Source organism: Solanum pennellii, chromosome 3 (genome assembly GCF_001406875.1).
Source record: "Solanum pennellii chromosome 3, SPENNV200".
NCBI classification, from domain to species: Eukaryota; Viridiplantae; Streptophyta; class Magnoliopsida; order Solanales; family Solanaceae; genus Solanum; species Solanum pennellii.
In genome coordinates this window covers 30,609,168-30,636,659 of record NC_028639.1, presented here as the reverse complement: position 1 = coordinate 30,636,659, position 27,492 = coordinate 30,609,168, and the positions used below count along the sequence as shown (strand labels likewise).

General features: G+C 33.4%; 1 protein-coding gene and 1 long non-coding RNA gene across 2 annotated transcripts in view; both read left to right on the top strand.

The window, feature by feature from the left end:
- Positions 1 to 13,200, top strand: part of LOC107015321 (probable plastid-lipid-associated protein 13, chloroplastic) — a 16,206-nt gene extending 3,006 nt beyond the window's left edge. The window contains exons 2-7 of the mRNA XM_015215561.2: positions 569 to 690; positions 769 to 852; positions 6,443 to 6,539; positions 11,428 to 11,644; positions 12,456 to 12,508; positions 12,912 to 13,200. Coding sequence (XP_015071047.1) covers positions 569 to 690; positions 769 to 852; positions 6,443 to 6,539; positions 11,428 to 11,644; positions 12,456 to 12,508; positions 12,912 to 13,001 — 663 coding nt within the window. The 3' untranslated portion in view covers positions 13,002 to 13,200. The remainder of the gene's footprint in view (positions 1 to 568; positions 691 to 768; positions 853 to 6,442; positions 6,540 to 11,427; positions 11,645 to 12,455; positions 12,509 to 12,911) is intronic.
- An 8,646-nt stretch (positions 13,201 to 21,846) lies between these two features.
- LOC107012807 lies at positions 21,847 to 23,836 on the top strand. The gene is made up of 2 exons (XR_001456095.2): positions 21,847 to 22,517; positions 23,379 to 23,836. It is a non-coding gene; the product is annotated as an uncharacterized LOC107012807 (long non-coding RNA).
- The last annotated feature ends 3,656 nt before the right edge of the window (positions 23,837 to 27,492 follow it).

Sequence of the window (27,492 nt, the reverse complement as noted above, 5' to 3'; positions counted from 1 at the left end):
TGTATATATATATATATATATATATATATATATATATATATATGTATATAGTTGTTGCCAGTTCCAAAAAACACACCCATTTAACTTTAAACTTCTCATTTACCCTAAATAACATGATTTTGTAGCTACATAAATGTCATGACATGCTTAAGGCCACATGTTTGATAACTCTTTTTCTTTTATAAATTTCATGTACAGGTTCACATAAAATAAGGTGGGTATTATATATACTCTTGTCTCTTTACTTTTTTCCTGCAATTCATAATTTTCCTTTGTTTAAATTCTTTCATTGTTTCTCTATGATTGACTCATCAAAGAATTGGCCTTGGGTAAAGTAAACGTTCTAATATATCCCATTTCCATTTGAGAAAAGGCTCAGGGAATGGTGGAAAGAGTGTCACAGGAGATACAAAGTTGTCAGGTCTGCAGGAGGCTTAACTTGGTGGGACCGAGAGGTTTAGAGAACAATATTATTGATAATATTGCAATGTTTATTTTCATGAAATTGCACTTCTGTTCTTTCTTTCTGTCCCTTAAGCACTAAAAGAAATTAATTACTCTGTTATAGTTCAAAGATGCTGGTGGATTTGAAGCATTGGTCACTGGGAAGACAACAGATGTACAATGCATTGATGTGAATGAGAGGATTATTAGTCTCGAGAAGCTCAATCCGACGCCTCGTCCCTCAACGTAAGGTGTTAAATCTTACCAATAAACTTAATTTTCACGATTCTTGACAAGGTACTCATTGGTGGTTTCATTTCCCAGGTCTCCCAATTTGGAAGGACGATGGAATTTTGAGTGGTTTGGAGCTGGTAGCCCAGTTCTTCTTCTTGCCAAAATATTTTTTGGGTAACTTCTATTTTTTGGGATAACATTCACTTCTATTTTTCCTATTCCAACTTAAACTCATTAGTGTATGAACTACGTAAACGAAATGAAGTACTTGTGCAAATAATGAATCAATTCTACATGAAGTAGTTTATTCTTTTTCTGAAACCTGCATTGTGCTACTAATAAATAATTGTCATACTAGAGATCAAATGGAGACCATGTCTTCAAGGCTAACAATTTAGAGAAGAAAGTTTGAACCATGGGTATGATGGTTGCCTTCCACTATCTAAAGTGCATGCTAAATGTTTAAGCATCTAATCATTCCCTTCCATACCTTTGCACCAGTGGCAAATTAAGTGATAGTTGAGTGGGGAAATTGCACCTACTTAAATTTGATAAAATTACGCTATATACCAAAACTTTTGCTTAGAATTTCGAATCATTCCATTTTGACCTGATAATTTCCTAGAAAAAGTCAGAAATTGGTAGAATATTTTTATCTGAGGCTGAAATTTGATAAAATTACGCTATATGCCAGAGCTTTTGCTTAGAACTTTGACTCTTTTCCATCTTTGAACCTGATAATTTTCTAGAAGAAGTCATATTGGTAGGATAGTTTTATCTGAGGTGTCTTGCATAAGGGAAAAAGTAAAATGCTAAAAGAAATGCTTTTAGCTTCTTTCATCCAACTAAAGGGCCTTCCGTCTATCTTTTCATTTTATTTCTTTCATTTCTGATGACACAAAATATTTGAATTACTTTATTTTCTTATGTGCACTTGCTTTTAAGCTTAGAAGTCACAGCTAGCCCACAAAGTTGCTTGTCAGGGCCACTTTATAAAATCAACAAAATTGCTTGTCAGCTATCTTCTGGCTATCTAAAATAAAAATAAAATTTATGATTTGTTTTGTGTGAATGTACTATGTATAGTTAGAAAGTAAGCCAAGATGGGTTGATATATTCATATTACTTGTATTAGCGGGAAGGTGTGTACCCAGTGAAACAGTTGAGATACGTGCAAGCTTGCTCAAATACTATGGTTATTCTCCCAAAGAATAAGAAACCCCACAAAGTGATGAGATGAATCACTCTTTTAGTCCACCAAACTAGATAAAGGTAAAGAAATAATCTTTGCTCTCACTGGGAAAAAATTCTGATTGGGAAGAAAAGGTATGGGAATAAGAAAAGAGGTCCAACCTTTTTAAGGAATGCAACCGATTTTATGACATTGAATTTTGAAATTTGGCGAAAGACCAAACTAAACCTCCATTCATGGAGGCCAATTGTTTCCCTTCAGTTAGGTCTTTACTATTTAAGTACATTATTGTCTACTAGGTATTTGCATGATTTTTCTTTTGAAGGAAAGACAACATTTACCATAATTGGTTGAAATTTCCTTTCCAAAAATTGAAAGTAAAGATCTTTCATATTTAGTTAATCTTTTTCTTGGAGAAAATAATTTTGGACCTCTATAGATTGTGGTTATTTCCTTCTCACTTGGTAGCATCCACAATGCAACTATTAAAGGGGTTAGGGAGTTTTGGGGAAAATTTGTGAAATACAAGTTTCTATTTTGAAACTAGTAATGTTGTATTCCTCAACATTAAGGACATGTTGGAAACCTTCGAAAAGGAGAAAACAGTAATTAAAAGTATTCCCTACAGAAGTCCTAACAAATCTACAAGCTGCTTTGATCCTCTATACCTTTCCATTTGACTTTCTGAATGAAATTGTACCTATCTCCAAAGTATCTACTATCCCTCTCACTCCAAGTAGTCCACTTGATGCAATGTAGAATTATCCTCCACCATTTCTTCTGGCTCTTGTTACCTCCTCTTCTGATCCAACAACTCAAAAAATCTACAATATGCGTAGGAATGGTCCATTTGTCTTTGTGAGACTGAAGAAGATTGTCCATCGTCCATATCTCTTTTGTATATGTGCAGTGCAAAATAGGTCTCAGTCTGCTTCTCTGCATAGTATGTATCTGGATACAATATTTAACCCCCTTCTCTTCAAAACTTCATGTTGTCAAGCAATATCTCCTAGCTACCAACCATGTAAAGCATTTTACCTTCGTTGATGCTAGGTTTTTCCAAATATTCCTCCATACTTTTTGACGGTCTCTAACTTGCTGAACATTTCTTTTTTATAAGCCCTGTTTACGGTTAATACGCCCTCCTAACTGTGTCCCACCTCAAAAATGTCAGAGTCAGAAGTGGTACCTTTGAAATCCTCTATCCCTTTTAGAAAATTGGCACTCTATCCACCTTCCAGTCATTCAATAACTTGCTAAAGGATAAGTTCCATCCTTGTGGAGTCCAACATTTATTCATAGGAGCCTCAAGCGGTGTTCTGGAGAGCAAGAAGCGGAAAAAAGCGAAGAGCGCTTGCTTCACTGAAGCATGAAGCGAAGCACACGGTTTTTTCTACTAAAGCGTTGTTCAGAACAAAAACAAAAAATAGTAAATATGCATATAAAAATAACCAAGAACTCAATAGATATAACATATTAAGCAAATCTTTCAGTTCTTAAATTAAAAAGTTAATAAAAGATGGTCAATAATCCTCATAATCATAACATATTAAGCAACTCATAATCATAACATATTAAGCAAATGCAACATCAAAACCAAATAAGTAAAAAAACAGAGCATAACAGGGGAAAGAAAACCCTAGAAGTAGTTCCTGAAAGCCTGAAAGAGAGTCCAGAGAAGACGAAGAAAAGAGAATAAGAGAGGAAGAACTTATCTTTTGAGTCGCAGCAACAGATGTTGAAATGTTTGAGTCACAGAAGAAGAAGAAGAAGAGTGAAATGTTTGAGTCACAGCAGGCAAGTGTGTCATACAGAAGGAAAAAAAACCTAACAGCACTTAAGCACGCTTTTTGTCATCTTTGCTTTAAGCGCGCTTCAAGCTTCGCCTACTGAAGCACTCGTTTTTTAGCAGCGCCTCGCTTCAGAGCATAAAAGCGCAGTGCTTGCACCCGCCTCGTTTCGCGCTTTAAGCGCGCTTTTTGTCGCTTTTCACAACACCCTCAGGATTATTTAAGGATAAGTTCCATCCTTGTGGAGTCCAACATTAATTCATAGTAGCCTCGGGATTATTGCACAAGACAAACAGATCAGGAAAGTATTCCTTTAGAGGAGTCTGTTCATTCCAAGCATCCCTCCAAAATTTTATTGTTCTATCATCTCCCACTTTAACTAACATGTTCACTTCTAACTTGGGCCACAAAGCTCTGATGGTTCTCCATACCCCAACACTTCTTATTGCTGCACCAAGGGCTGGACTCACCAAATTTGCATTTAACAACATCCTTCCATAAGGCTTGCCCTTGTCTTTTGTATCTCCATAGCCACTTCAACAGTTCCTGATGCCCAAAGCCCCCAAATCTCTGCTAAGTTTAACCAAACTAGTATTGGGAACGTACGATGCACGTTTGTCCCCTACAACTGCAAAAAATTTTGACACCGAGTGAAAGATTTATGGTGCTTTCAAAATAGAAACAACTCAATCACAATAAGTTAACTAAGATACATCGAGCCTTACAACATGCCTCACGGGAAACCAAACCTTGAAAACAATTTCAGTAATTAAATATGGAGAAACAAAAACTGACCTGAAAAATGCCTCTCCTACTTTCTAGGTGAGAGAGTACCCTCTGTTCGGTAGGTCACCTGAGAACTACCAACCTCATCCTTCTCCTCAGCTATCTCCGTCTGTGATAGCTTTCTCCTTCCCTTACCGCAGTTCCCTTCCACAGACATGGAGGAAAATAGGATTTATTTCCACACCGGTTTCAAGTCATTCAATAATATCAGATGGATATCTGGGGAGGAAGCCTAGTTTGATTGGGTGGAGCGTAGTGGAAACTTGATGAGAAGAATAAATCTCAGCAAAAAAATGATGGAGTGGATTTGTTTTCTCCTGGAAGAAGCCTCAAACGACAATAAGAATCTTATGAGGAGATTGAGAATGAACTATGAAGGACCAAATGGCAGAGTATTTTAGTACAAGGAAGTTTAATGTCCACGGAAGACTACTCTTGGAGGATTGAGGCCATGAGCGTATAATTGGATATACAAAAGTTGATTGGGTAGGATCACCCTTTTATAGATTTTCGATATCCGGATATTGTGTGTAGGAGGTCATTTGGTGGCTTAGAAGAGTAAGTAACAAAGTGTGGTTGATCTAGTGCAAAAGCAGAATACTGAGCAATAGTCATAGCAAGTTGTGAGCTAATTTAGATTAAACAGTTGCTGAGAGAACAATGATGATTGAATGAAAGAAAAACCACTAGTAGGGATATGAATGGAGTCTCGCTCAGTTAAGAGAGTTGTAGGATTCGTAAAATAGGAGAAGAGCATCTCAAAGTGTGGGGCAAATGGAACTTGTGTGTGATAGCCAAATGTCCCTTCATATCACATCAAATCTGGTATTTCATCGGAGGACGAAGCACATTGAGATTGACTCTCACTTTGTCAAAGCAGTGTTGTGGACGGCGAGAGGCGACAAAAGGCGACAAGGGCCTGCCTCGCCACGCGGCGAGGCGAGCGGCGAGGCGCTTGCCTTTTTGAATAAAGGCGCCAATTAATATCAAAAATTAAAAATATTTAATTGCATATTTTATCCAAAATCTTAATAGCAATAATACATATTAGCAAATATTCAATTCAAAAACCAATAGTAGATACTAAAATGTCTAGAACTTTAAAGACCAAACAATTCAAAATATAATAAACCAAAACTTTAAAAGTCTATTCTTATTCAAAATTATCCAACTCTTGAAGCTGACAACAATGGAGAAGCCGAGAAGAGAACTGGAGAAGAGAGCGAGGGAGAAGAGACAGCGAGGGAGAAGCCGAGAGAGAGAGTCGCGATGGAGAAAGCAGAAATTTCAAAAGTATAAAAAAAAACCCTAATTTTGACTAATATTGTTAAGTCAAATATTTTTAATTAAAAATGCGGCGCCTTTTCTGTCGCCATTGTGTCGCCACACCTCGCCACACCTCGCCATTTTGATATCGCTAGGCCTCAGTAGAGAATGGCGAGGACCCATCGCCTCGCCTCGCCTCTCGCCAAAGGCGAGGAGGCGCTCGCCTTTTGTAACACTGTGTCAAAGAAAGATAATCTCGGAAGATACTGTTACAAAATTTGTAAAGTTGAGTGATTAGCTTGCAAATGTCTTCACCAAGCCCCTCACCGGTCCTCGTATTAGTTACATCTGTAACAAGGTCGGTACATGTAACAAGGTCCGTACATATGACTTGTATGCACTAACTTGAGGGGGAGTGTTAAAATTGGAATATGAACAAGAATAGGAATAGTATATGGAATTTTAATTGGATAAGGATTGCAATGTAGTGTCTATAAATAGGGCATAGTGCAATAATGTAGAGACATAATTCAATAGTATATTTCTATTATATTTCTCAAAGGCACCTTTACTTAAGAGGCCTGAGCATGCATGCTTGTGCACTTTTAGTCAATATGCTAATTTCAGTTGATATCTTCTTAACATTGAGGTGAATGATCGTAGTTTTGCTTTGAGTTTAGTTTGATGAATGTCAGCTTATAATATTTCTACCGGGAACATGCTGTTGCAGGAGAATTCCTCCAACATTGGCAAATTTATCAAAAATGGATGTGTTGATCAAGGATGGATGTGGGACTGCTACCGCACAAGTCAAAATACTAAATTCGGTAATTTATCTTTGTCAGGAAATTTGATATGTACATCCCATGCTCTAGTATTCAGAAAGTGATCTTCCTCTTCTAGTTATAGAATTGGAAATAAAACAATACTATTGTTTATGTTATCTACAAACAAGAGTCTTTTGGTTCGCAAACTAGTCATGCAGGGCAATAACATAGTGATCGTTATGCGGTGAATCATAGTGTAGTGATTTACTCACAGTGAGTAATAATGTATGGACTGTTCTACAATGAATAATAATATAAGGACTGTCTACTTCAACAGCAGTTTTAAGACCCCTAGATACTTTTTATCCAGGTATTGGTAATACAGTATTGCCATTCTACGATCTCTCCTCCACGAGATTATGTATAGTTTCCTGCATAAATTTGCCGCATTTGTATTTTTTTTTTTGATAACCAAATTTTTCGTTTTTGTATTTGAAAGTGCAACCTGAATTCTGCCTTAGTTATGTAGAGTTTGTACTTTGTACCGGAAACTACACATTATATTAGTTATGCAGAGATTATATTAATAACAGAGTTATGTGTTGCAAATCACTGTAATATTAGTTACGAGAAATTGAGATTATTACTCTTAGTTGGTCAATCAAATGCCCATGATGTGATATAACTGGTCAGCACCAAATATCTTGCTTTCTTCCTCCTTTAATGCCTCACATCTGCTTGATAATTGGTACGCCAAGAGACACATTGACGGCAAGTGATGTTTTGGTCATGTTACCTAGAAAAATAGGTAGGACGAGATAACAAGCGCTAGATGCATAGCTCTATACTTTGACATTATTACGATACCAACTTACTGAAACATACGAAAACAGCTTAATAACAGAAACTTAGTAATTGAGGCTATTAACTTGCTGACAAGGTGGTAACAGTTTTACATTTACGTGTCACTTTTTAAAATCCTTATTTTGTATGACTATGTCTGTTTGGTATCTTGAATACCCTTTTGCAGCAGAAAGTAAAGCTAAGCGGAATAAAGCTGAAAGGGAATGATATAGGAAAATCTTAGCTTTACTGACTAGGGAATTAGGTACACAAACTAGATACATGCTTATTCTATCTCCAAATTTCCAGAAGTCTCTGTTCTTCAGTGTTTAGTTCACCTGTTCTCAGACTTCATTTAAATTAAGAATTTTATGAATTTTGTGTAGCTAAAGATTTCCACAGCTAATGAGGTGTCAAGAAGCTGCAATAGCAGTATTGCAATTCAAAACACAACAACAACAACATACCTAGTGAAATCCCACAAATTGAGGTTGTGGAGGGTAAAGTGTATGTAGACCTTATCCCTACCTCGTGGAGGTAGAGATACTATTCCCGGGACACCCTCGGTTCAAGTGAAGCAGAACAAAGTAGTAATGAAAAGGATAAACAACATAGAAGAAAACATGTCAACTAATAGGAAAGGAGTGCAGAGCATAAACATTAACAAAATAGTGCAATCACCTAAACATAATAAACAACAGATAGTAACAGATAACAAAAGCAAGAAACTACATGAATAAGAGTATTATTGTGACAAACATGGTGAGCCAGAGTCCAGACTACTACCAAACCTAATCCCGTCAAAAATCAAGAAAACCCTCGACTACCTACTAACCTTCTACCCTAATCCATGACCTCCATACCTGCCTATCTAAGGTCGTGTCTTCAGTAAGCTAAAGTTGTAGCATGTCCTGTATAATCACAATCTACCTAATACTTCTTCAGCCTACCTCTACCTCTCCTCATATCCACTATATCCAACCTCTCGCACCTTCCCTCACTAGGGCATCGGCACATCTCTTCTTCAAATGTCCAAACCATCTTGGTCTTCCTTCCTCATCTTGTCCACCACAGAGGTCACTCTCACCTCTTCCCAGATACCCTCATTTCTAATCTTATCACTCCTAGTATGCCCACACTTGAATGTTATTTTAGTTACAAGCTCAAATTCTAGACTTGCATACAGTTCCTAAAAGAAAAGAAAAGAAATTCAACATCAATAGTACCATATATTATCATATCATATATTATTATAAGAGGGAACAAAAAAAGTTAAAAGTTGAATTACAATTTTACCCTTACTATAAATTAAAATGTTATAAAAGCATTTAATCATTTAGTTTAAATGTTAAATTGTATCATTTTAATAAAAATGTAGATGACTTTTGCATTTCCTTAAATTAATTCTTAATTAAAATATAAACAAATAATTAAATGTTTGGAATGTGAAAAGGTATATTTTAATTATACATGTATATCCTACAATAATTATTGGCATATGAAAAGAGTGACCCCCCATTTATCCGATTAATGTCAGTGATTTTATTTATTTGATTTATTACTACTACGATATTATAAGTGTGTTATTATATATGAATGAATTAGTAATCTTTTTAATTATTCATTCAAACTAGACCACATTTCAAGTTCAAAGCAATAATTATTAGTGGTAATGTTAATTCTCTTATTAAGTCTAACTATGATTTGTATTTTTCATCTTTCCATCTATCTATATATTAAAGACTATTATTTAAAACAAAAAAATATAGAATTTAAATAGACATTTTTACTACTATTTAAGAACTAGGTGATAACCATTGAAAAATGAAAGAAATTGTCATTCAGCTGATAATCAAAAACCTATTTCATCTATGATAGGCAAAAAAGCCATGAAAAAATAGAATACATAAGGTGGGGAGGAGAGCTTGAAGACTTCTTTTTAGACATGCCTAAGTCCTCATATTTCTTTCGATATATATCCTCCATCATGAAGATTATTGTTGTTTCTAATTTCTTTTGCATTTCTAATAAACTCATTATGGTGTTGTAATCTTTTAGCTATTATTATGAACTTTTGAAATAGATGTATGTATGAAGTTCAGTGTTTAAATTATATATCTGTCAGTTTTATATTTTAAATGTAATTGCTTTTAATCTTGTATAATTTTGATAGTACTGTCTTAATTTTAGAACCTTACTTAAATAATGTAAATATTTCACTCTATCGTTTCTCATTAAAATAAAATAGGCAATCTTATCAATAAGTGTGCATGTATTTTTGATATCTATTTATGGCTATAAAAGGTTATCACTGATATTTAGATTATAAAAAAGACTTATACAAAGTTAAAGGAGACTATATTATATTAATTAATTTCACATACTTTTTGCTTGATGCCAAATACGCAATTCCTTTTTATTTATTTTTGTTGATACATGAAATATAATTGGTAAAATTAATATTGTTGATTCAAACATTTTCTATTTGATAGCACAATTTTATATTATATAACAATATAAAAATTAAACGTGCAACGCACGTTATCAGAAACTAGTTATATTATAAGTGGGAAGCTCCAAGATGTAAAGTTGAATTACCATTTTATCCCTATACTAAATAAAAATGTTATATTCATATTTGATTATTTTATTTTTGAAAAATATTGAGTAGTAAACTTTTTTTACTATTAATGAATTGAGAATATTTGAACAGTTATGAAAATTAAATAATCTAAACGTTAAAGAAAATGAAGAGACAAATGTTAGTTAATGAGAGCAAATAGGTAGAGATTTAAGTTGCACACTAACTAAAATATAGAAGCAGTTACCTTTACATTGCTAGAATCTTAAAAGTTGTAAATTTCAATACAATGAATCTCATAGTTAATATATTAATATATGTTATTTTCAATGATAAATACATGAAAAGAAGCTAAAGAGACTAATTAATCATTTAAAGTGAAAGTATTATATAAAGCCAAGAATAGTTTTCATTTTCCTCAAGTTCCCTCTCCATTTTTATGGGCTCTAAAGAAGAGTACATCATTTCTCTGAGCAGTTTTTTCTCAATCAATGTCAAAGTTAAAGGCTATTAAAATACGCTATGAACGTTGTTGGATTTGTGCAAGAATTTCAGCTATGCATGTTGTTGGATTCATCAAAGAAATTTCTTAGTGAAGAATACACTCATGACACTTATTATTTAATTTCCTTGTTAGGGCTTAATATGTGCAACACACAACATTAATTTTACGGTAAAAGATTTCTATATGTTACTGATTTTACACATATTTCATTGACGTAGCACATAACATTTCACTTATTCATTTAAATATTGTAGTTGTATAGTTTTTTGGATTTTGGATCTTAGAAACAAAAACACCAGGATGCTTATCAATTTTAAGAACATGTAATTTGTATTTTCTATTTTATAACACATAATATAACTTAAAAATATTGCTAATATACAATCTTCACAAAAATGTTTTTATTTATATGGCCACACGCACGTGGCGCGTACCCAGAAACTAGTTAACATAAGGAGGAGAAGATGAACAAAATGTTAGGTCTTGATAAGCTCTAAATGAAAAGCTTATGATGGTGTTAACAATGCTAGCTTGATCCACCTCGACTATTTCACCAGGAACCTACTACCTCCAACCAGCAGGTATCTGGTACTTCCTGCTCACCAAGGTTTAGACAAATAGGAAGAAATCACCTCACTATTTCAGAAACTCAAAATGAGAAGTGTTTTAATAAGTTAGGGTCAACATTACTTAATATTCTTATTTTAATGAGGCAAAAGTGAATTTGGGCCTGATCATGTGTTGATTCTTGATTTGCACTCAGTTTGAAACTTAAGAGGCTCATGCTCAGTTGCCTCATTATCACTTAGGCCTTGACCCTGCTTCTTCAGGCTGGTAATTAGCTCTAGGCTGGTCAATATCAGTTGAGTTGTATTCTTCATATTGAGTCTTACACAAGGACTCAAGGTGTTGCATCTTTCAATTTATTGGTTGAGGTTGTTGTGAAATGTTAATGATATTATTAGTATATCTGATCATATGTATCTGAAGAGGTGAAAATACTTTTTTGTGAAATGCAGATTGAGAATAAATTTATCATCTCCACCAAGTATAGTGTTGAAGGGCCTCTTCGTATGAAAGAAGAGTATGTTGAAGGGGAATTTGAATCTCCAAAGGTCGATGAGGAAGCTGTACCTGAACAACTAAGAGGTGCTTTTGGCCAGGCATTTAATACTCTACAACAACTTCCTGTCCCCATTAGAGATGCTGTGTCCAGTGGCATGAAAGTTCCTCTAAGTAAGATTTAAGTATTTTCAATATACTCTATGCATATATGTATCTATGGTGTACAAGTGTTGTTGAAGTATTGCGATCTGGGGAGGGTAGAGTCTACGGAGACCATGCCCCTACCTCAAAGGTAGAGAGATTATTTTCGATTAGACCCTCGGCTCAATAAAAGAATGACAGATAGTAATGGAAGTACAAGAACCAACAGATTGTAACAAAAATAATAGATAATAAAAGAATAATACTAAAAAAAATAATATGACAGAAAAAGTACAAAAGTAAAATATCTCAATAACCTAAATTATCGTTAAGAAATTCAAATTTAAATCAAGTAGACTACTGCTGCAACTAACCTGTTCATTGTTCAAATTGGCAGTAACAGAAGTAATTTTCAACACACTTTAAATGTCTGTCAATTCTGTTTGAAACCTAAGTGCTGGCTATTTGAAGCCTCTCAATCATGTCAAATCTTCAAATGTTTAAATCTAGCGTTGGTAAAAGCAGTTCGAAGTTAATTTTCTGCCTGATCTGTCCTTTAAGCAAGATTTGTTTTTGGTTATTTTGATTCTTTGATCTTATTCAAGCTTATATTCTCATTTGCATCAGCATCTGCCTTTTGAGAATTCGTTACTAATGCTTCTTCAAAGGCTTCTTATTTTTAGTTCCTAGGACATATCCTAATCTCTTAAAAAACAAAGAATAAACTAAAGTAGATAAGAAAGATAGAAGCTTGAAGAAAATAACTTTTGTAGATAAATGATATTGTTACTGTTTAGGATTTATTTATATTGCTTCTCACTCTGGGCTGTTACAATATCAGGCGGGACCTTTCAGAGACTTATTCTGATTTCCTACCTTGATGACGAGATCCTGGTGAGTCCTCTCGCTACATTCTTTTTCTTTGTAGCACCATTACTTGATTTTTTTCATACACCGTTCGTATATAGCACCACAATATCTTCACACAAGTTCTGGAAATTGTTTTAAGTAACCTTTTAGCTTTCACTAGATTCATATTGGGATTAACTTTTATAACAGAGATTTTTTGAACTTCATATATCTAGACACTATTATAACATCAAGGAAAATTGGTTTTGATTCTAAATTATGCAGAAGTTGTAAGTTCTTATTTATAGAGCTGAGTTTGTTGTGCCTTTGAATGCTCGTAAAGAAACTATGAATCAAGCATTGCTGCTATTACAAGATCAAAAGTTAGTTCGACAATTGAACCTCAATTTTTTTTAACATACTCTACTAATCTGCTGGTTGGGTGCAGATCATAAGGAATACTGCAGGAGAACCTGAGGTTCTAACAAGGTTGGAAGCAGGACCTGATCCGCAAAATATAACCGAATATGAGAGTTAAGTGACTGTAGGCACATTTTGCATGAAAAAAACAACTTTGTTTTTACTATTAGTTCACATTTCTATGTAACATAACATAAATAATACATTGGCAATATTTGCATATAAAAAATTCTCATTGTGTAACATCCCACATCGATGAGCAACGAACATGAGCTCACCCCATTATTGGTAAAAACTTGCCATGGCTTTGTGAATGAGTCTTGTTGAGGCAAAAGAAGTGGTTGTCTGAGTTGGTATTAAACATATCCATCGTCCGTATGAAGATCTAAGGAACAAATTTCAAATTTTTATTTTTTACCTCATCCACCCCTACCTCCTCCTCCTCCCCCCACTCAAAAAAAAAATTAATTTTGTTTTTTAAAAATATTTTTTATTTTGAATTTTTATTTTTTCACCTCTTCCCCAAGCCCTAAAAAATTTAATTTTGTTTTTAAAAAATATTTTCAATTTCAAAAATTATTTTCTACTCTAGTAAAAATAAAAAATATTTCTCAAAAATATTTTTTATTCATAAATCAAACACTAACTTGTTTTCTAGGAAAACATCTTCTTTCATACCAAACACACCCTAAAGGAGTTTGGATGATATTAAGATTCCGACACATAATACTTATTACATTCCATTAAGAGATTTCAAATTTTTAAAAAAACATATTTAATAGGCTAAGATGTGAATCAATCAAACTCAAACTTAAGGCTTAATTTCTAGATTGCAGTTGCAGTTTAGGAGTGTGGTTATGAATTAAGAAAAGGGGGGGGGAAAGTTCAAGGTGAAATTAGAAATCTGTGCCACTTGGATGCAGAATAAAGTTGCAATTATTTATAAAAGTTGTAACAAATTCATTGATCACTTTGCCAAGTACAAAACAAATTGTTTCATTATAACTAATTGGAAATAAGGTTTGATACATTCTTCAATTTTGAAATTTAGAGTTGATATGCTCCTCATTATAAAAATGATTCACATTGTCATGACCCAACTACCCAGCCATGCAGCCACCTACTCTAACACCTAGATAGGTGAACTCTTATCACCCGACTTGAAACAGGTACCGAGGAACAAAATCAAAACATTCTCTAGCTCTTTAAATGTCACGATTCAAAGTACACTCTAGACGTGACATGACAAATAGAATCTCGACAAATCCTAATCAAGTCACTTGACATAAGTATGACCTAATAAAATACAAACAAAGAGATATAGTCGATATAAGTCTCAAATCATAAGTTGACATAAGCGATATCAACATAGTACATAAGAAATACATGAAATACTGCTAGGTCTGACATGAGCCTTTCTAACATCATAGGAGTGGTTGTGACGTAACCAACACACCACATACAAGTCATAAACAAAAATGACCATAAAATCAATCAGTAATTAATGTCTGTGGCTTTTCTCTCAAATCATGAGGACTCACCAATCAAATAATCCAAATTGAGCAATCTCGATCTAAGCACGTCCGGGAGGAGGAGCTTGAACCCTATAATATCAGACAATATGGGCTCAAACATGCATTAGTACTATGAATGTACTAAGTATGGAGAAATGCATAAGATGTAGGCATGATGATGTTAGAAACTTTGAACATGAGATGATCAAATAAAACGTAATACCTTTAAAGAGGAATCTTGATTCATGAACACTTGAAAATCGTTTGAAAAGCTTTCATAAAATCTTTGAAGAAAACATATTTCATTTGTGGGATATTTAACGTTAATCGAATATAATACCATATGAGTTATACTATGGAATTAAGTATGACCCTCACACCGAAAATGGGAGTCTCGAAATGGAATTTCGTTAGTTCCATCAATTTCGAAAGGTGGAAATTGATCTACGAGAGCCATTGGTTTTAGGTTTGGGGTTGTTTTGAGAATTTGAGCCTTTGAGTTGAAAGCTTGGGTGATTTTAAACTAAGAGTTGACTTTGACCAACATTTGAAGTTCAAATGCTCAAATTGGATATCCAATGATTTCATTAGATTTGAGGGATGATTTTAGGCCTAGTTAAAGTCTTGGTTGATTTTTCAAAAGTTCCAAGGGTAGTTTGGTCTTTTTGAGCATTAAGTTTGTTTATTGCGACTTTCATAAATTTTAGATAAAGAGACCTCAGATTCATATTTTGATGTTTCAATTAAGTTGAGAACATCAAGTTTAGTTCGATAGCATGTTTAGTTTGTGTGCATGGGATTTCTAATAAATCTTGAGGGTCCATTTAAAGATCTCCTTTGTGTAGTAATGTTGGAAAATCATCACTATGAGAAACGTGATGATAGCGTCTCACCCACGGTGCCAGAACTGTTTTATACCTGAATATCCCAACTAAGTGGATCTAGTAAAGCTCTGGTCGAAAGCAATATGGAGTCATCTAAAAAGTACGATCATTTACCCATGTTGGCTACATGATTTATGAGGAATGTGAGTTGTCTGAATGCATCCCCATATATATCATACATGCCGAAGGTACATCTGAGACCTTTCTTCCAAGCAACTATGACATAGATACATAGATGCAGGTGTACTAAGGAAACTAGCAAGACTTGCCATTCGAATGAAAGGAATATCATTCTAATGAAAGCCTGATTCTTCCCTTATCAATGTTTGAGATGCCTGGTTGTGCCAATTTTCTTAGTTGACAATATGACTTTTATGCCTGGCGGCAACTCGAATCTTATGTTCTTTAGATGCCCAGCTTCTCTGCCAGTTATCTGGTTGTAAAAGGAAGAGGTTAGTTCACAACTCTGAAAGTCGAAGATGAATATATATATATACATATATATATATATTCAATTTTTGAGGTAATTGCTCAAAATATCCTCTTAAAAGAAGTAACTGCTCTGAAATATCTCTGAACTCATTAATTCATTTAGATATCAAAATTTTTCGTTTCTCAATATAAAAAGTGATATATTTGGGAATACTTAGTTCTCTTATATTCTTACTCAAGTCATATTTAAAATTCTTTCTCAGAACTCATCTTTTCTTTCTCAGAAATCAGTTTAAGACAAAAGTGTTTACTTAAAAGGATTCTTAAATACTAAATCAATAATAACTCAAACAATAGGGTCATGCTAAAAATAGACATGAACAATCAACTCAAGAATCTCAATGCAAGATATAACAACTCAATAATCAAGAAATAGGATTCAGATGTCAACAATGAAACACATCTCAAGGATGTAACCCAAGATTATTCTTTAATAATAGGAAGTAGATGTAGGGCGTGAGGATGAATTCAGTCCATCACTATGAGTAGCCTTACATACATAATAGAACAAATGTCACGTCTTGAGGCTACCCCCATTAGATTGAACACGTGATCTAGGATCACAAGTGGCCCTAAGCTAACCCTGAGCCTGACATATCACAAGCATATAATGAAATATAACTAAGAAAGCGAAAGTATAACTGTAAAGTGAGTCACAACTAAAAGAAATTCAACTGAGAATATAACTGAATGTCAAAGGGAAAACAACCCAAAACAACTGAATATTGACCCTATGTATGAAAGCCTCTACTACTGATGAGCTGCAGGGACAAGTCCCCAACTAATTCTAAATACTGAAAGACTGATAATAAGCTAACTAGACCAAAAGAATAAAAAGCGTCCTGAAACTATGAGGACTCACCACTGATATTGTCGAGTATGGGCTAGAAGTTGAACTAAGCGTGATCTAGATCCTGAGAGCGTGAACCTATATCATACAACGATAAAGCGCAAAATAGGCGTCAATACTTTGAATGAAACATACATGATATAGATGCAAAACTGAAAAATATAAACTGAGCAATAATAGAATGAACATGGAAATAGGTTGTACTAAAGTATAACTAAAAACTGAGCATGACCAAGTGCTAATCATGACGATAACATGTTGTTCTGAATATTGATGTAAAGGTTATAACATGGTCAATGCAATAAGAGTATGAGCGTGGGAACTACTATTAACCGACATAAATCCTATGAGATAATTGTTTAGTCCGATGTATACACCCGATTGAGAGGACCCAATACACCTTGACATGGGTATAAAGGCATACTTGCTGTGTGTTCACTGAAACTGGTGCCCAACAGAGGACTTCTGAACCCACATTGACCTTCAACTCTAGGGCTATGAGGGTACATCGAACCCTAGTCCAACTCGGTGCTAAGTCTACTCCAAACAAAATATATATAGCTAAAATGCAACTGAAATATTGAGTAGCTCAATATACTGACATGATATCTGAAAATACAACATAAATATACTGAAATATATGGCATTCGAATTCTAATGCATGAATTTTTGACTATTCTGTATAGAAAGTATAATTCATGAATACTGATAATTAATACAGGCTAGAGTTCTAAATTCTACATGGAACTATGCAAATTTTCCAAAGAAACATGTTATTTAGAATCGTGGAACTGTAACAGTGAAAGTCACAATGAATCTCCAAGATTTTAGAAACCCTAGATATGAACGATTTATGAGAAACTAAAGAATTAACTAAATTCTAGGGACCTAATGGGTGGAAGAAACCCACAAACCTGGTGACGGAAACCGAGAACCATTACAATCCCCTACATTTAAGAAAATGTAGACAAGAGTATGCGTTCGTATAAAATATGTACCAAGTATGATAGTCATGTGCAATATCTTGGAAAAAAAATTTGAGCTAAGAGTTGAACCATCCTTCATTGTAAGTAAATTTCTACCAAGGAATTTTGATTTTTCGTAAGTGTTAAGGTCACTAGATATAGCACCTTGAGTTTCAAAATGAATTAAAGAGAACTCATTCAAGTCATTCTTTAGTTGTTTTAAGTTTTGAGTCAACTTCAAATGACCATGCATTTTAGAACAAGATGAGTTAGGAGACCCATCAAATATCAAAGGAAAGGTCTTGGAATCCTTTTTCTAGCGCTATCGAGTTTGCTAATTTTCTAGCTCGTATGAGGGATATATCCCCGTTTGAAATTGGGTTGTCCAAATAAGGACAATTATCCAAAAATATGAGTGGTATTTTAGTCTTTTTATTACCAAATCAGATTTAAACGTTTTTATTAAGGTTTGAGGAGTCTAAACAGATTAGAATCAGTTTCGTTCATCCCCAAAGCGTTTAGGGTTTTGGAGAGAAGATTCAATGGAGAAAAAGTTCAAAGTTTCAAGCGTTCGTTCAAGAAATTCAAGATTTCGCCAAGAACCTAGTTCTTGAGGTATGTAAGCTTCCATAGTGTTGGGTTTGCTCACCCACACGCCAGTCATGAGTTTTTTTATTGCCAATCTATCCATAAATATCGAGAAATTTAATTTCTTGATAAGTGTTCTTGAAGTTTCCTTATCGATTAAGTTTTAATGTAAGATTCTACTTGGGTCAACTTCAAATGACCATATCTCTTACAATATGAAAAGTTATGTGACTTGTAACCTATCAAAGTAAAGGTATTTGAATCTTCTTTCAAACGCCACCAATTCTATGTCAATTCAATATTTGAGTAAAAAGTTATGACTATTTTAGTAACCTGATACAATGTTGTTTCGAATTAGCCAATGAAATAACATTAAAAAGCATCGATTTTGTCTTTTTTACCTACAAGAGAATCCTAAACAAATTTCTTGACTAATAAAAGATTTAATATAATCAGATTTTTTTCTTTTAATCCATCATTCTCTTCTCTCTCAAATCCTATGGAAAAACCTTAATGAAAAATCAAAGTAGAAGACTCCATTCAAGATTCTTTCAATTTTTTCAAGATTCTTCTTCAAAATAAGTCTTTCTCCAAGAATTCCACTCTTTTTAATTAAAATTTCATACAGTTATGAATCAATAATAAAAATCATAATTCTTGGCCATAGAGATTTCAAGAAACTAATTCAAGAATCTCATGAAAGATTTTTTTGATCGTTTACCTTCAAGATAGGGTTTTGATGCTCTTAATCAAGTTCTTCTTCAATAATCTCCAAGAACCTTGTTCTTCTTGGTATGTAAGGCTATCATAGTTTTGGACTGGTTCTTCCTCACACCTTACATCTTTCAAATCAGCAAAAGAGAAATCTAGGATTCTACCCCTAGATTTGAATATTCTTGAGATAAGTTGATTGAGTTATTGAGTTCATGGTTCTTTTAAAAATTCTATTACTAATTATTGAGTTTCTATATTTTTATTGAGATCTTTGAGTTGAGTTGTTTATACTCCCAAACTAGATACTAGTAGTTCAGTTTAAAATGTGGTCATGAATTCATGAGACATAATTAAACTTTCTAAAAACAATTGCTGAGAAAAGCGGTGGACAAAAAACTGAATAAATTCTATTTAAAACTAAATGTGAACACCCTGAGATAAATTCATGGAGAAGAGCTAATTCATGTGAAAATACTACAATTACTGGCTAAGTTCTTTTCCTTTAAAATCTCCATGAGAATTCATGCAACCTCATTGAAATAAGTATTAAATCGAGTAGTAATCACAAAAATTAATTTTGTAGAGAATCTGCATAGTTGGGCAAGAGCCCTAGTTTCATAAAACCATAATAACCAAAAAAGGAGTCTGCTGTTTTGGGAATAAGGGAGAACGAAACTCTTACTGAATAATCACATACCTGGTGGAGAAAACTATGAGGAAATCCTTTGGATTTCGAGGTTGAACTTGAAGGAGAGCTCTGCTTTCATCGAGTCATCCACCTCGTTACAGTTGGATAATTATCGAGCTAGCTAGCTCGTTACAGAGATTACCGGAGTTTGTCATGAAGAAAACGAGCAATGACATCTCTAAATTCTCAGCAAATCATGAGTTGTAATGGACATAATGCGTTCGAAAGATATATATACTGAACATACTTATGAGACATCTTTCACATCAAGAGTAACTGAAAATCCTAGTAAGAGATACTACCACTTTTCTAGTTACGTTTTCTACTAACAAGTTGTTTCAGTCTTTGTCGAGAACATCCAAGAGGATGAATTCTCAAATCAAACCACAGGTGCGGACGACATCAACAAGGATGCAGCACAACGTGGAACTTTTTCTTAGCAGCAAACTGGGACATACTCCAAAAAAGAGTGTCATACTCTTAGGACACGAGCAGAGGGGCGACTTCCACCAGAATCAAATCACACCCCTGTTAGAAGGCATGTGGGTCTTTCTTTAGATTTCTTGAGCTACCGGAAACAGTTTCCCATCGAAGTGACATACACCAAGTGCTTTGAAAATTATGTCCATGTAAGTTCTTAATTATGGGTCTGAAGCATTCTACATTCATGGCTAAGAGGTTACAAGCCTTCTTTTCATACTCGACTTAATTTGTCACTTCTCTAGAACCAAAGGTTATCTAGCATAATAAATTTTCTTTTCAACCGATTGAGTCGAACTACAAGCAGCCTGATTCCCTAAATGGAGGGATATGTAGGCGGGCTCATCATTGAAAACTTGGTTGTACTCCAATATTCTGTCATAAATCTTATCCCTAACCATTTCGATCTCTTCATAATTCAATATCGGAGTATTTTTTTTTATTTTTTTCAGAATTGTGTGTTAAAGCAAGCTTATCAAACTACAAGTGACCTGAATTCTCATATAGCCTGAGATATGTAGGAAACCCACTTTCGGGATTTGGCCATAATTCTTAAAAATCCCTTTCCTAAAGATGAATAATGTGGTCAGTCAAAATTGGTTGGTCAATTTGATTTTCCTCGAATTTCTTGCATCATTCCAAGTAAAATAAGGGACAGTTGTTGACACCCAATTTTGACCCTCCCCAATATAAATTGATCATATCGAGCTTTCTAAATTCCAAACGATTTAAAATAATTAGTTTTATAAAATAAAATAAAATAAAATAATATATATATATATATATATATATATGTATGTATGTGTGTGTGTGTGTGTGTATATGTATATATATATATATATATAATGTTCATATTCTGATTATTAATATTTCAAGAATTGTGCTAACCTGTTTTCATATTTCTCTTTGTATAAATGTCTATGATATCGTTTAATCCTAGCTAGCTCCTTATAATTAGTGGCTACAATGAATTAAAAACACATAAGTAAAATATTAACAGACTTCATTCCCCAGCTAGAAGATCAGACGTCAGTTTCCATCTCCAAAGAAGTCATCAACTTCCATATGAGTAATGTCACCAAGATGTTCTTGGCTTATCATCATCTTTAAGATAAGCTTCCTTTAAAGTCAAATTTGCTTCAGCATCCTTATCATATTTCTGAGATGTTCTTGGCTTAACATCATCTTTAAGAGGCATATGTGACTCAGCTCGAGCATTGGAAGAGGAAATAACCACTTTTATTTCTATATATATATATGTATGTATATATATATATATATGTATGTATGTATGTATGTATGTATGTATATATGTATATATGTATGTATATAGTTTAGCAAGTTAAAATTTATATAGTTTTGTCAGTTTTTATAATTTTTATTACAATATATATTTTACATTATAATGTAAATAATTACTATATTTTATGATTATTCGAAAATCATCTCAAAATATTTTAATTTATTCAAATATTTGATTAATTAGTTTAGTTACATAATAGCTAATATTTTTAAATTACTTAGTTTACAATTAATTAATTGATTATTTTATTTTGTTAATATTAAGAAGCTCATTAATTAATTTATACTAATTCATCTTATTTAGTTATTAGCCAAGTCCTAAACCTATTCGGGACAAATCATTTTGGGCCTTTCTATTTTTGCAATTTCCAGCAACCCAATTGTCAAACCTTTTCATTCCAGTTTTAATTCCTTCAGCTCCATTCCATTATTTCCCGACCCAGCCCATAATAACATACAACTACAATTCCAAAAAACATTCTTATCCATTCAATACCAAAAAACCCAACAAACAGTACCCGACCGACCCCAGACTCGTATTTCTTCTTCTTCTTCAGCTAAACGACGTAGAAGCAGAACAACACCCCAAAAACAAATTCGAAAACCAGAAACCCGCGTCCAGAAATTCGCAACCCAACAGCCCAGAAAATCGATCCGAATTGCGTCGTCCTTTCTCTCGTAGAAGGACTGTTGTAGAACTTTCCAAGTGTCTCGATCTCGTTGATTCCTCGTCCTTTGCTTGGAATCGGACGAGTCCCTTCATTTTCCCATTGGAAATTGGTACTCCTTTTTAGCTGGAAACCTTATCCTCCATTTCGAATTTGAATTTTTGAAACTCCATCCCGAATTTCCCCCTATTTTCTACCCTAATTTAATTCTATAAATACCTTCATCTTTCTCATTTAAAATAAAAAAAAAAAAGAAGAGAGGGAGAGGGTTTAATAAATGGGAAAAAGTAGAGAAAATTATTAGTCATATACATTTATATATGAATAATTAGGAAAGAGGTTTCAAAATAGATTGAATATTCCAGATTTTACTCCCTCTGTTTACTGGTTCGCTTCTGTTTTCTTTGTCGAACTTCTCGGAGTTTTGTTTCGGTTATGGAAGCTTGATGTCTCTGCTTATTCAGTCTCGGTCCAGCTGCCCGGAAAAAGGTAATAGTTCCTTCTTCACTTACGTTAATCGTTATGTTATATGTTGAACTTATCTCGATTAAAAAATCCAAATATTTAAATGTGCATTTATTTTTCCTTACACAATGAAGTCATTTAGTTGAATCATGCTTAAAATGCTAGTGCAGTGGTCTCTCTCTGATTATTTTGATGAAGTTGAAGCATGTTCCTTTACAACTCTAACATATCAATGGATTAGGATGTTTAAGTGGTCCATTTTAATAGGCTTATGAGGTATTCATGTATATCTTCTATGTATATATGTTTATATCATGTGTTATGGCTATCATTTTACTTTTCTACAGTATGCAGCTTGAATAACAGACTCAAGCATGCTTAAAATCATTAATTGTCATATTCTGCGATAAGTTCTTTTTATTATGCTATAAGTGTAGTCTTCAAATCAAAGTTTGTAATGTGGGTTCTTCATTTTTTTTTATGTGTTCTACTTCCTAGAATGATGGAAATAAATGTTTTATATTTGAAACAAGTTGCTTAGCAGACTAAAGGGTTGGCTTTGTTAATGATAAGTTTTAGTGTTACTTCTTGTTTATATTGAGATCCTTCATTGCTCTTAATACTATTTAGTTATGCTACTTGATTGTTTAAACCACATCGTTGCTAGACTTTGACGAAATTAAGCCTCGTTAATTTGTTTATTTCGTTTTTGTTGCATGTGATACCACCCGAGTCCTCTTGGACTCCAATCTTCTTTCCTCATATTCCGGATGGGCCATAAAGGCCCCAAATCCCCTTTTTCCTTCGAGTCAGCCCCCTCGGCAAGCTGCAAAACTGATGTACAAGTTGAGGTCGATAAACGTAGGCTGGAAATTAATTTTGCAGGTCTCAAAAAAAGCCCAAAAGAAGGCAGTATACATGAAGTATACAATTGTATACACAAGTATACACGGAAAGAATCATTATATATAGGTCTAAACTGACAAAACAAGTGCCGGAAGTCTGAAACGGGCAGCGTACATTCAGAATACGTCCCAATATACACGGAAACGAGTCGAAATATGTATCGTATACATTCATATACGTTTGGTGTATACACAAATTTTTAAGTGTGGAAAAGAAGGAATATAGGGCCAGAAGCCCAAAGGAAATTCCAACAAGCCCAACAGGTCTAAATGGGTCAAGATCCATTTTGGGTCATTTTAGTTTTAGGACAGGTTATAAAGATTTGGGTCTAAGGCCTAAATTTAATACTCTCTTCCCTTTTTACTCTTATATGTATTATTTTAACTAACTTTGTTTATTTCATGGATTAATTTAATTAAATCCCTAAGATTGTCATTTTTCTTTATATTGAAAATAAATAAATAAAAAATATTTAAATATTTATTTTGTATGAATCACTTAGCTTTTATTTTATCAACCACTTTATGTCATTAACCTTTTTAAATGATCTCCCTCTTTCCCCTTAAAATAATTAATTAGAAAATGATGATAATAAACAAGTAAATAGTTTTTTTATAAATGAATTCTCTTTTACTTAGTTTTAATATTTGAAAATTATTTTAAAAGGTGATTTACTCAAATCGCCAGTCAACCGCGAGTTAGGGGGCATTCCGAGGGCCTAACACCTTCTCGGAATGTACAGTTGAACTTCGAACCCCTTTTCAATCGATTTTATCTGTTTGAATCTTTTGAAAATAATTTTAAGTTTTCATGATTTTTTCTAAAAAATCAAGTGGCGACTCCATTAATTCGAAAAATTGATTTCTCTTAAATCATAAGATTAATTGATTTTTCAAAACCTAGTCATTTTTACTTTTATCATATTTTTTAAAAACACCTCGACGATTGATGTATCGTTTCTTATTTTTGTCACGTCCCCGTGCATTATTATAGCTTCGGTGATCATCTCTTTTTACTTTAGATTGATCAGGTGCTTCTACCACATTTGCTTCCGATAATGGAGCAGCTCCAGTGGGATGAGCTTAATGATTTTTCATTAAAATAACATTATGTTGCTTAGACACCAGAAGGCATGAGATCAGTTTAGAGTATTTTTGAATACCCTTCTCACGATATTGTTGCTGAAATATCACATTTGAGACATTGAAAATAGTAAGTGTCATTTCCAACATGTCCTCATATTTTATAGTCTCCCCACATATTTCAAATTGGGAGGTTATCAATTACGGTCTTAAAATCTTGAAACCGTAAGTGCATCCACTCATAACGAGCTGTTGGCAACACTGTTGACTTTAGGTGGTCATATCTCCCTTTTAAATCATTCCAAAATTCAAGGGAATCTTTTACCGTCAGAACTTCAATCTTCAAGCCCTCATCAAGATGGTGACGAAGGAAAATCATAGCCTTCGCCTTATCTTGGCTCGATGCTTCGTTTCCCTGAGTAATGGTGGCATCAATACCTTTAGCAGCTAAGTGAATCTCAAATCGAGTACCCATGAAAGATAGTTCTTTCCAGAAATATCTAATGTCACAAACTCAAGTTTGGATAAATTCGACATGATGAGATTATGAGAGAATATGTGAATTAAATAAGAATATTTATATGATACCTTTCCAAGTAGCAACTTCGTGCTGATAACGTATTATAAAGCAAGCTCAGAACATAATATAATAATAATAAGAAGAAGAAGAAGAAGGCAAGAAATATAAGATAAAAGAGAGAATTTTTCTTATCAAGTGTTCTATTTATAGTGTTTAGATATCACTCTCAAAAGTCATCTAATTAATAGATACATAGTTATCTTGGAAGTTCTTATCACTTTTGGAAGCACCTATACATGAATCCAATTAATAGTTGGATAAATCTAATATATAATCCACATATACAATACAATGGATTCATAATAGTTGAAATTATTTTACATTGTTTTAGTGAAGCAAGCACTATATTAAAAGTGTATAAATCTGAGAAAATCAACTGCTAAACGAGCAAACATATGAAAATTAAATATATTTTAAATCTATTTGATACAACTAAAGATAAAATGCTCATTTGTTCTTTCTATTTATATTGTAAAGCTTAAAAAATACTTTCTAACATTCACCTTTTTTATGTTTCAGGGTGTAATATTCATGATTTTCAAAAATAGGAGAAAACACAAAATATTTAGAGAATTATATATGTGAATGTGTTTACTCGAAAACTTTTATAAGGATACAGTCAAATAATAATGCAATCAAATATTTAAAAGAAGAAATAAGAGATACAATGAGTACGTAAAAGTAAAATTAAAGAAAATAATGTTTTGTAAATTTGTAGAAACAAAATAGAATTTTTATAGTTAATATTATAAAATAAAGTGAAATTCTATTAAATTTCAATAAAATCTGAAATATTTCAAAATCGTGCGTAGCACGCCAAATATACTAGTTAAATATAAATAATAATAATAATAATAATAATTAGAATTATAATTTTAATAGTTTCGGCTTAATATCAGCTCGCTGATGTGGCATGCTTCAATGATCAGTATCATTATTTATCTATATTTTTCAGAATTTTCAATTTTTACTTCCATTTTCTATTCAAAATATACTTAGAAAGTTATTCTCTTCCCTCATTATGAGCCTTCATAATATTTATTTTTTCCAAAAATAATGATACACTGTCTATAAATATACAATAACTAAAAAAGAAACATTAGTTTTGCTTAGTTTAATTTGATTAAGTTACTGCTAAATCGACAGTAACTAAAATTAACCAAAATAATAATATTAATTTGAGTAGAGCATTAACTTAAAAAGGAACATGAATTTTGCTTAATTTAATTCAATTAAATTACTACTATATATCTGCTCGTTGATTTTGTTTGTTTCAATGGCCAATATCACTATTTATCTATACTTTCATAATTTCCAATTTTTACTTTCATTTTCTGTTAAAAAATATGTTTTAAAAAATTACTTTATGCCCTGAGCCTTCATAACGTTTATTTTTTCAAAAAAAATAATGATACAATGACTGTAAATATACAATATCTAAATAGAAAACGTTAGTTTTTGTAACATTTCGTAACTTGAATTAACTAAGAATAAGCTAAGAAACCAAGAATAATCATTTTTGGAAATAAGTAGGAAAATTTTGAAAATTTCCAGCTTTCAAAAGTGAGATTTGGTTTTCTTTAAACGGTCATTACTTTCATATCAGGAGGAGTTTGGATGAGTTCTTTATATGTTTGGAAAACCCTTTGGAAGATCTTTCCAACGCCGCTGAGTTTGCAAAAATCTAAAGTTGTATGAGGGAGATATGCCTTTCGAAAGTTGGGTTGTTGAGCTGAGGAAAATCTAATTCGGATTTTTGTAAAGGCAAAGTTGTCTTTTCACCCTACTATTTCCTAATTCGTTTAAAGTTTATATTAGGGGTAAAAACAAAATCCCAAATCAGTTCAAAAAAAAAAAACGCTTGGGGCTCGGGAGAAAAGAGAAAAGAAGAGAAAGATCAAGAATTGTCCAAGAAACGCCAAGATCGTTGCGTGGATTTTGTCGGGGTGATCGCTATCAAGGTATGTGAGATCACACGGTGTTGGGTACTTTCACCCACACCCCAATTTGATTTAATACAACAAATTTAGAGTTATTTGAATGAAAATCTTGAAGTTCTTGATGAAAAGTTGTGAAGTTCTTGTTGGTTGAATTGTAGTTGATCTCTTGTAGGTTTGCTTCATTTTTCCGGACTGTTTTCGGATCTAATCTATTGGGTAATGAGGCATTTAGGGATCCTAAGTGTTTGGGGTGGGATACATGGAAGTTTAGGAGGTTTACAGATGAAAAACGGAGAAGAAAAGTCAGAGGTCCTGTTAGATTTCCCTTGGGGCGCCGCGCCTGCCAGAGCCCCTGAGGGCAGGCTCTGTCTGAAAGGCCCTGGCACGCCGCTCCAGCTTGAGAGCCCCAGACCAGGGTTTGTCCGACAGGACCTGGTGCCCCACGCCTCTTAGAGCCCCAAGACCCCCTAGAGACCTCATTTTTTCCCTAT